Below are 11,627 nucleotides of genomic sequence, written 5' to 3'. Positions count from 1 at the left end.
GCCACTGCACTCCAGCCTGGACGACAGAGCAAGACTCCATATCAAAAAAAAAAAAAAAAAAAAAGAAATCGCTCAGTTAATCACCTATAAAGGTTAGGTTTTCCAGGATAATAATACAAACAGCATACCATAATCCCTTGTTAACTTTTCAAGCCTGCTCAGCAAGCATATTTTGGTGAATATGAACAGAAACGTATCAAGTATGACTAAAAGGAAACAACAAAACCTTGTCGGCATTTTTGAAAAAGAATACTGCTATACCTGTGTTTTATTTTAAATAAACAGGTTCTGTCATATTTTATCTTCTTGCCAGCAAATGAAGGACATTATTTCATAAAGCTTCTAAAATGTACATGAATATTTAATTAAATCATATTTCCTTGAGAAAATAAAGTTCATTCGCATTTATAGCAGACAGTTGTGAGGAGCTCATAATTGTCATAAGACCAGGGTAGCCAGTACCGGTTGCTTGTGGAACAAAACTCCTCAATTTTTAAAACTTTTTTTAAAAAATAAACATACAATCATAGGTGTTCATTTACTTTAAAAATTCTAAAGATGAAGAAAATTATTGTCTATATTTAAGTCCTTGTATAAATTACAAAACTCAAGTTTATGTTACAGAGTCCCTTCCCCATAGGAAGCATAAAGCACTTTTGTGGTACCTTTCACCAGTAAATATTTGTATCACATTGAATTTGATAAACCAAATAAAAGTCGATATTGCATCTTTAAGCCCAAAGAGAACATTCTTCTAAGCTGTCTCTTGTGATGAATGAGTTTCAAAAGTCATTTGATTGCCATGATTTAACTCAATCTCAAATAAAGATATATAAAAGTAACAACATATATTGACTTCAGTAGAAATCTGAAACATCAGTGAACTCAGACTCTTCTTGCTTGAGGTCAAAAAACACCCTTAGGAAGACAACCAAGAGTAGTTTAAGACCAGGACAACAAAATAAAATTATTACAATAATAATAATAAAAATAACAATAAAATAAAAATAACAACAACCAACAATGAGGTAAACTCCCCTTTAAAAAGGCAAAATGTGTTGCCTGGACTGTCAGGAGAGAGTTCGATTGTACCTGACACCCAAATGTTTTTCTAGCCAGAGTTCAGCCAGTTGCATGGTTGAGGCAAAAGTACTTGCCTTGGATCCTAAGCACATCTTATACTGCTTAGGGTCCAAGTTAGGATCACAATGAACTGGATGGAAAATATGCACCACTCCTACTTCTTGACTTCTAAAGGGCCTTAAGCCAGATAGAATGACTTTATTGTAGAGATCTACATCTTCTAGTCCCCAGCCTTGTATTGAGGTATCAAATCCACCTGCACCTAGAAGATCACTTTTGTAAATACAGGTGATTCCATATCCATAGTCTCTCCAAAATCCAGTCTTTTTTGAGAATACAAAGTAATCATCAGTGGGAGGATTTCCCCCATTTGTTACCTTTGGGTCATACTGGCTAAATATGATGGGATAGTACACCTGTTGTCCCTGAATTGTATTGTCTCTACATCGTTGGAGAAAGTCTCCTCTGAAGATCAAGTCAACATCACAAAATAGCAGCAAAGTGTCATTGTCAAACTGGGCAGAAGCCATTTCAAGACCAAGACCTCTGGAAAACTCTCCCTTCATTGGGATCAGGGTCATTTCTGCTTTGGGGTATTTGTTCTGGTATCCTTTTATCAGCTCAATATGCTTGCTGGAATCTTGGCCAGAACCCCTACTGAAAAGGATAATGACCAACTTTACATTCTGCTTTGGGATAAGACACATGTTTTCAAAGTTCTCCATGAATCTCAAGAAAATGTCATATCTTCCGATGAGAGGAACGAGAATGTGTATTTTCTTTTCATTGTGCCCTCCCATTTCTTTGGCACCTTGAAAAGAAGATAATATCTTTAAAGAACTAGATATAAAGGAGAATGATTGAGTTTCACTGTTAATACTCTCCACAAGACTATTGACATCTAGCTCTTCAGTTTCTTTGAAGAAAGGCTTGCTGAACAACTGCTGAAGATAGGCATGACGTCTCACTGGCACAGTCAGTTTCCTCCCCTTGTGTCTTTTGTATAAAAGGAGCAAATCCAAAATGTACTCCACCCCGTGCATGGGGTTAACTCTGCGGTAGCCATACTGAATTTCCTTGAAGTCAATGAGCCGTCCTCTGCTCTTGGCATTCTCGTTGATCATCTCCATTACCTGTAGGACAGTGTCATCCAGTGCTGTTCTTAAAATGCTACTGAGGCTTTGTCGAGGGGGCTGGTTCTCAGCTGCTGAGTATAGGAGCTTCCCTGTCAGGAACTCCCATTCTATCACTTCATTTCTCTCCCGAGGCTGGAAGTGGTTGAAAGACGGTATCACTCCCAGCTGCTGGTCCTCTTTGCTCACTTCTGTGTTACTGAGCTTGCTCATCAGGGCACTCTCCCTGTGGAGCTGGATGGTGCGGTAGCGAAGTTCAGAAATTTTGCGGCTGAGCATGTAATTATGCAGCCTGTATTGGTATGCAGGTCTTTTGTTGGGATGAAGTGTTATGGCTGCATGGATTTTGCTATTGTGAAGGTCTTGGATGTAACCCTTCCGATTGTGTTCATAATTTTCATGGAACAGTTGTTGCATCTGAAAAGTAAAACAAAAAAAATCAGGATTAATTTTAAAAGATTTATTTAAAAAGAAAACCAGCAATAAACTAAAGCATCTAAATGAAAATAGTTAATACATTTTTGGTATGGTATTTCATAACAAAAATGGTTTATAATATTTATATTTTTTAAATTAAAATAGTTTTATTATTTGTAATTGGTAGATGAAATTCCATGTACTTATCATGTACCACGTTTTGAAGTATATATATATATACATATGAAGTATATATATATATATATAGTGGGATGAGTAAATCTAGCTAATTGATGTATTCATTACCTCACGTAGTTATTATTGTGGTGAGAACACTTATCTATTTTTTCAGCATTTTAAAGTACACAATATATTGTTATTAACTATAGTGATCATGTTATTCAAGAGATCACTTGAATTTATTCCTCCTATCTAACTGAAATGTGGTATCATTTGTCAAAAATCTCCCCAACCCCTCTCTGCAGCTGACTCAGCCCCTGGGAACCAACATTCCACTCTCTAGTCCTGTGAAACCAACTTCTTGATTTTTCTATATACAAGTGAGAGCATAAATGTCAGGTTCATAGGCTCAAATATTGCAAATGAATCTCTCGCTATACATAAAACAAGAATTGACTATGTCCATAACCCCATAACAGATCATGGAGAAGCAGAGAGTCAGAATGGACACAGCATGAGTCTTCCAAAATAAGGAATTCACCCTAAAGAGGAAAACCAGTGACCTGTTGTTTGGAATGACAATAAGAGGTTATTTGCCAGGGAAGTCTTAAATTTCAGTTAGCATCCTGATATACTACTTTTACAGAGTAAGAAACAGAAACCATACTGACCTACACTCCTGATGTAAAGTATCATATCCAAAGTAGACATGCTTGACATCCTTATGAAACAAAAAGGCTTTCTGCTAGTCTAGAACAAATTCGCTAGTTCAGGCAGAAACAAAAATGAAAAAAAAAATACGTAGTTACGAGGACAAAGTTCACACCACCAGCTGATTCTTCCTTTTCTGCCAGTCAATTAAGATACCTCCATTATACCCACTCAAGATAAGTGATTATGAAGAAGAAAAAGAAGAAAAAAGATGGGATGAGGAGAAAGAGGTGAAAAGGAAGAAAAAAGGCCAGCAGCATCATGAGATGTCTACAAATATACTGATGAATAAGAAGAAAGAAATACTGCAAACTTAAGAATACTCATCAGAAGCAGGTAAAAATTGTACACAAATTAAAAAACAACAACAGCCTCTTCAAAAAAATGACTCAATTAATAGACAAATAAGCTTAAAAAAGATAAAAAGTAAACTGGCAGAGCTAAAGAAAAAAGGGAGGACAAAAAATCATTGATAAACATATTGCAAGAAGTATAAAAAGAGATTTGTGAAAAACGTAGGAAGAAGAGACTTGAAAAAATTTAGCAAAGTAATAGAAATATAAAATAGAGCTTACAGTTTGGAGAAAGGGTGGTCTTTTAAGTAATTAGTGCCAGATCAGTTGGATATTCATATAAGGGAAAAAAGTAAAAACTGATCTCCTACATCCTACAATGGATGACCTGTTGATGTAAATATAAAAGTTTACTTTAGAAAAAGGCTTTAAAAAGTTTCTAAAACTTACATGAAAATATCTGCATGACTTTAGGGTAGGTGAAGATTTTGTAAATAGGGCATAAGGCACTAACCATTAAAACAGACTAATACCTTGCATTATGTTAAAATTAAGAACTTTGTTCTTTAAAAACACCATTAGAAAAATTAAAAAGGGCAATTACAGAGCTGGTGAAAAAAATTTCAATAGATTTTATGAAAAAGAACCAGTTCCCAGAATATACAATAAACTTGTACAAATAAGGAAACAAGGAAGGACAAACCTAACAGAAAAATGGGAAAGAAAACTTGAAAGAGTACTTCACAAAAGAGTATGCAAATACTCAACAGACATATAAAAACATTCTCTACTTTATTCATCATCAAAGTAAAGCAACTTAAAATGACAACGGGATAACATGATGGATCCACAAAAACATAGCTAAAGCTAAACAGATAGACAATACCATGCATTGTCAAGGCACTGGAAGATTTGGAACTCTCTTACACTGCTAGTGAGAATGTAACTTGGTTATCACTGAGAAAATGCATATCAACTAAAATGAACATACATATTCCCTATGACTCAGTAGTTCTTTCTTAGATACATGCCCAATAGAAATACATATATAAATACATACATACACCTACATATATAGAAGAATTTTTATAGCTGCATTATTCATACTCCAAAACTGAAAATAACCTAAATTTACATCACGAACAGAATAAATGTAGTATATTCATGTAATGAAAAACAATACGTCAATTAAATACTTGAAATACTACTCACAACATGGATGGATCTCACAAACAAATGAAAGAAGCCATATAACAAAATAATACACTTTGTATGATTCCATTTATGTGAAATTCAGAAACAGGTAAGCTAACCTGTATGGTTTGCTGTTGGAATAATGATCAAGAATCAAGAAGAGGGTTTGTAGTTCTCCTTGAAGAGGTCCTTCACATCCCTTGTAAGTTGGATTCCTAGGTATTTTGTTTTCTTTGAAGCAACTGTAAATGGGAGTTTACTCATGATTTCGCTCTCTGTTTGTCTGTTATTGGCGTATAAGACAGCTTGTGATTTTTGCACATTGATTTTCTATGCTGAGACTTTGTTGAAGTTGCTTATCAGCTTAAGGAGATTTTGGGTTAAGAGAATGGGGTTTTCTAAATATACAATCATGTCATCTGCAAATGGGTTTTCTAGATATACAATCATGTCATCTGCAAACAGGGACAATTTGACTTCCTCTTTTCCTAATTGAATACCCTTTATTTCTTTCTCCTGCCTGATTGCCGTGGCCAGGACTTCCAACATTATGTTGAATTGGAGGGGTGAGAGAGGGAATCCCTGTCTTGTGCCAGTTTTCAAAGGAAATGTTTCCTGTTTTTGCCCATTAAGTATGATATTGGCTGTGAAGGACTTCATGTCTAAAACACCAAAAGAAATGGCAACGAAAGTCAAAATTGACAAATGGAATCTAATTAAACTAAAGAGCTTCTGCACAGCAAGAGAAACTACCATCAGAGTGAACAGGCAACCTACAGAATAGGAGAAAAATTTTGCAAACTACTCATCTGACAAAGGGCTAATATCCAGAATCTACAAATAACTCAAACAAATTTACAAGGAAAAAAGACTATCAAAATTGGGTGAATAATATGAATAGACACTTCTCAAAAGAAGACACTTATGCAGCCAACAGACACATGAAAAAATGCTCATCGTCACTGGCCATCAGAGAAACGCAAATCAAAACCACAATGAGATACCATCTCACACCAGTTAGAATGGTGACCATTAAAAAGTCAGGAAGCAACAGGTGCTGGAGAGGATGTGGAAAAATAGGAACACTTTTACACTGTTGGCGGGAGTGTAAACTAGTTCAACCATTGTGGAAGACAGTGTGGCAATTCCTCAAGGATCTAGAACTACAAGTACCGTTTAACCCAGTCATCCCATTACTGGGTATATACCCAAAGGATTATAAATAATGCTGCTATAAAGACACATGCACACATACGTTTATTGTGGCACTATTCACAATAGCAAAGACTTGGAACCAACCCAAAGTCCACCAATGATAGAGTGGATAAAGAAAACGTCACACATACACACCATGGAATACTAGGCAGCCATAAAAAAGGATGAGTTCATGTCCTTTGTAGGGACATGGATGAAGCTGGAAACCACCATTCTCAGCAAACTATCTCAAGGACAAAAAGCGAAATACTGCATGTTCTCACTCATAGGTGGGAATTGAACAATGAGATCACTTGGACACAGGAAGGGGAACATCACACACTGGGGCCTGTCATGGGGCAGGGGTAGGGGGGAGGGATAGCATTAGGAGATATACCTAATGTAAATGACGAGTTAATGGGTGCAGCACACCAACATGGCACATGTATACATATGTAACAAACCTGCACGTTGTGCACATGTACCCTAGAACTTAAAGTATAACAACAACAACAAAAAGAAATGTCAGAACTATATATATAAAAATAAATCCATAGCAGTCCGGGAAATCTAAAAAAAAAAAAAAAAGAGCGAGGGAAGCTTCTGGAGTGCTGGTAATGTTCTTTTATTTATCCAGGTAGTGGTCATATGTGTGCACTTAAGGTGTGAACATTCACTGAACTGCTGCTTAAGATATACTTATCTGCCATACTCCAATTAATGCAGGATTTATTTTGAAAGTATGCATATATATATATGTTCATAAATGTGTGTGGATATGTGGGCCTGGAGAGAGAGACAGAGACAGAGAGAGAGACAGAGAGACAGAAAGAGAGAGAGAGCGAGAGAGAGAGACAGAAAGAGAGAAAGAGAGAGAGAGAGGAGACAGAGAGAAAGATACCAGAGAGATTTTCCCAGAGACGGTGACTTAAAAGGGAGATGACTAATACCATGGCAGATTCTTTACCCACGGTATTTCACCTGATCCATTTTCTAAACTTGAACAAATTTTTACTGACAGATAAACAAACATTATTTGCCTTTGAAGAATATAACAGTAGATACTTTTCAAATATTTTGGACTTGATTTAAGATGCAGTAGCTTGGTTGCATACAATTTTTTTTTTTCCGAAAACACATGATAACTTTTATATGAAACTTTTGATCAATGTTAAATCAAATTATATCCATAATTTGCAGTGGGCTATATATCTCAATTTGTGTAGTATTAATATGTTTTACCTAAAATTGCTTCAATATTTTACACTATGTAACATCCCAAGGATTTTTTTCTTTCTATGTAGGAAGGTAAAACAAATTCTGATCATGTATAAATTACTAATTATACCATCTCTAAAGAATATTGGCTCTCTGAAACTATTCTTTCTTAGGGCATGCTTTACATTACTAAGAAAAGGAGAAATGCTAAAATAAATTTTAAAAATTGCTCAGGAGTGAGCTGTTAAATTGCAAGCTTGCCCAGCTCCTTTAGTGACATTGAAGTGATTAATCCTGCACAATTTGATAAAAATGACATTATGTTATAAAATAAATAATATTTTAGTATTAAAATGTCTAAGTAATTTACATCATCATTTCTGCCCAATATGTCTATATGGTGCTTATGTTGCCAACATATTCCTTTGCATAAATATCATAAGTGAGGAAAGACAGTGGTAGGGATGATTTTTTGGTTTGAGATGGAGTCTCGCTCTGTCGCCCAGGCTGGAGTGCAGTGGTGCCATCTCGGCTCACTGCAAGCTTCACCTCCCGGGTTCATGCCAATTCTCCTGCCTCAGCCTCCCTAGTAGCTGGGACTACAGGCGCCCGCCACCATGCCCAGCTAATTTTTTGTATTTTTAGTAGAGACGGGGTTTCACCATGTTAGCCAGGATGGTCTTGATCTGCTGACCTCGTGATCCGCCCGCCTTGGCCTCCCAAAGTGTTGGGATTACAGGCGTGAGCCACCGCGTCCAGCCAGGACAATCTTTAAAAGCAGTGCATTCATACATACTCTAGGTAGAAATGATAAGCACATCCTGAATTTATGTTATTTGCCATTAAGAATCATAGAGCATATCCAAATTTGCTACAGAGGGATGTCCAATTTATACAGGATAGAAAGGAGAATGTTTAAAAACTTGGCTATGGAATCAGGGTATGGATTTGAATACTTGCCTCACCATTTCTAAGCCTCCACTCTAAATCTCAGTCTCCTTGTCTATAAAATGGGAAAATGTCAAATATCTCAAAGGAGATTGAAGCATTATGAAATTAAAAGAACCATATAAAGTGCTTAGCATTGTGTCTGGCAAATAGAAAGCACTCAATAAATGACAACTGTGTGTAAATAGCACTTTAACAAACCCCCTTCTGAGATTGTTCTTTTTAGCTAAGAGTCTTCAGAGAATGAGATTCACACCCTTTAGTTCACTTAATTCATCTGTGTTCGTTTATGGAAATGCATGGGAATAATTACAAATTTGGCCACATACTCAGTATTTCAGTGCATCTAGCATGCCATATAGGTGCCTTACTATGAGAAACACAAATTATTGTGGGGATTTCAGAAAACTACAATTCATGGAAACAGAATTATTCAACCAAGTGTCTACTGAGAGTGACGAGAATAAAATTAAAACTAGAATTCTCATGATTTTCAGTTTTGCTATAGATCATGATACATTTTGAATGTAGCAAAATTGTTCTAAGAAAAAAGTGTGTAAAATTTATTTTAAAAATTATATTAATTTGCTTGAAATAATTAAGAACCTCTAGTTTAAGCTGGCTTCCTTCCCTTTAAAGAATTATCAGTTGATTTCATGGAACCTCCAGAACATTACACTGCAAAGAAAAATCATTTCACAACAACAAAATCACAGCAGCAATGAACACCAGTGTGTCCCAACTGACCCCAGTGCTTTAAGTGTATCACACATGATCTCACCCTCTGAGAAAGATTATCTGAGAGGCTCTAGGAAAATCTTCTATAAAAAACCTAACAAAAGAAGAATAAACGCCAAGAGGTAGTTGTATGTTGAATTATTTACTCTTCTACCGTATTAAACTTTCATTACCCCTCTTAGAATTATTAATAATGAAAACATAGCATAGGTCGTTTCTGAAATGATCATAGCTATATAAATGAGAAACTTTTTGTTTTTTGTTTGTTTGTTTTCTTGAGATGGGCTTTCACTCTGTCGCCCAGGCTGGAATGCAGTGGCCTGATCTCTGCTCATTGCGGTGCTCCTGCGCTCAAGCAATCCTCCCACCTCAGCCTCCTGAGTAGCATGCCACTACACCTGGCTAGTTTTTCAATTTTTTTTTGTAGAGTTGGGTCTCACTATGTTGCCTAGGCTGGTCTTGGACTTTTTGGCTCAAGTCATCCTCCCACCTCAGCCTCCCAAGGTCTGGGATTACAGGCATGAGGCACCATGCCCAGTCTTAAATGAGAAATTTCAAAATCTTAAAAAAAAACAAAAACAAAAACAAAACAGTTAGGAGTTGATTACTAACAGGCACAAGGTAACTTCTGGAGCAATGGAAAGTTTGTAAAACTAGATTGTGGTAATGATTGTATAACTGTATAAACTTATCAAATATCAGTAAAATGTAGTACATATAAGGAGAAAATTTTGTGGAATGTAAATTATACATTGATGAGGCTATTTATAAAACAATAGGGAATGCTAAAAATAAAATACCGCTAACTCTAGCTTTAAAATCAAAGAGATGGAATAATACATAGTCACCAAAATACCTTTAGTCACCAAAATATTTTTGGAATTTCCAAAAGCTTCTGAGGTTGGGCAGGATCATTTGGAAACAGGTGGAAATAAGAGGCTAAGTAGATCAATGTCAGTGCCCAAAGGGTTCAAGGATAGTAGATCTCAGACAGCACCAAGAAAATACACTGTCTGAAAATGTAGGGCCTAAAACGTACTCTACATTTACAACTCCAAGTTCAGGAACTCAGGTGAGCTGTGCAGGCAAAATAAACCCTGATGACAACATTTGGTTTCAGAGAAGTAGAAAAGACAGAGGTACAGAAAGAATTAAACACTTAAACCCTAGTTTCATGAAGCAGGTTTAATCTGAAGCAGCAGAGAAAATCTATATCTTTTCTTTGTGGAAATCAGCAAGCCAAGAATTATAGCAAACACTCCTACCAAAATAAATCTATGGTGAATAGCTTGTCCAGGAATAATGCAATGTTTTTTAGAGATGAGTCATTTTTCTAAAAAAGAAAAAGAGTGTAACACTGACATGAAGTATCAAAAAAAATAGATGAAAAACTACCACTGCCTTTTCTCCCCAGAAAAAAAGCCATGAAATTGAGAAAAACATTAGGCACCTGTTTCTGAAAACGTATGAAGCATCTGCCTCTATCTTCATAAACAACAAAGCAGAAATATAAGATCTCAGGGATGTGATGCTAAGATGAAATGTCAGCTCAAAGAGCAGAGAAATAAAGAAATAATTAAAAAATAAAGTCTATCACAGGCATGAAAATAAAATCAGAAAAAAACAGACACTGTGGAAAGCTATTATTAAGGGATAGAAGGGCAGAAATTAGGAAACTAAGGAAAATTAAATAGAAATAAAGAGTTAATGACAGTTGAAAGAGAAATCATACTGATAGGAGGGTAGGCTAAGAAAAGCCAAAAACATACTTAGAGTGACTGAAAAAAAAATAAAACAGAAGACATAAAGATACAATTTAATAAACTGTTATTGAAATAAAAGGAGTATAGTATCTATATATTTTTTTTTTTTTTTTGAGACGGAGTCTCGCTCTGTCGCCCAGGCTGGAGTGCAGTGGCCAGATCTCAGCTCACTGCAAGCTCCGCCTCCTGGGTTTACGCCATTCTCCTACCTCAGCCTCCCGAGTAGCTGGGACTACAGGTGCCCGCCACCTCGCCCGGCTAGTTTTTTGTATTTTTTAGTAGAGACGGGGTTTTACCGTGTTTGCCAGGATGGTCTCGATCTCCTGACCTCGTGATCCACCCGTCTCGGCCTCCCAAAGTGCTGGGATTACAGGCTTGAGCCACCGCGCCCGGCCTACAGTATCTATATTAAATGTACGTCTTACAGTGTGTGCCAGATAAAATCAACCCGGAATGTTCAATAAAATAACAAAATCCTTTGGAAGGCAGATAAAAAGTTCAAGTCGACTTCTGAATAAAAGTGGTAGATTTAACAGTAATTTCCACATTTACTATTTACTGAACTCGATGAGGACAGTAATAAAGTGATTCTTTAAAGGTATACACAAAAACATAGGGAATAAAAGAAGGGGAGGACACTGTAATTGTGGAAGTTGACCGCACACAGATAAGTGGTAATAGATTTAGCAAAGTGTAGAACTACTGAATTGTAGACTTGCAATGGGCAAAGCCAAGAATAAACTTGAACTGAATCT

The 11,627-nt window shown here is 36.2% G+C and overlaps 1 protein-coding gene across 1 annotated transcript in view; it reads right to left on the bottom strand.

The window, feature by feature from the left end:
• Positions 1 to 343: 343 nt before the first annotated feature.
• The window catches only part of CHSY3 (chondroitin sulfate synthase 3), a 293,319-nt gene continuing 282,035 nt past the window's right edge, over positions 344 to 11,627 (bottom strand). Inside the window, exon 3 of the mRNA XM_011942104.1 lies at positions 344 to 2,633. Within this exon, the coding sequence (XP_011797494.1) occupies positions 1,071 to 2,633 (1,563 nt within the window). The 3' untranslated portion in view covers positions 344 to 1,070. The remainder of the gene's footprint in view (positions 2,634 to 11,627) is intronic.

Source organism: Colobus angolensis, unplaced genomic scaffold (assembly GCF_000951035.1).
Source record: "Colobus angolensis palliatus isolate OR3802 unplaced genomic scaffold, Cang.pa_1.0 Scaffold206, whole genome shotgun sequence".
In the NCBI taxonomy this organism is placed as follows: Eukaryota; Metazoa; Chordata; class Mammalia; order Primates; family Cercopithecidae; genus Colobus; species Colobus angolensis.
The sequence above is the reverse complement of the archived record's forward strand: the minus strand, read 5'-3'. Positions and strand labels throughout refer to the sequence as shown.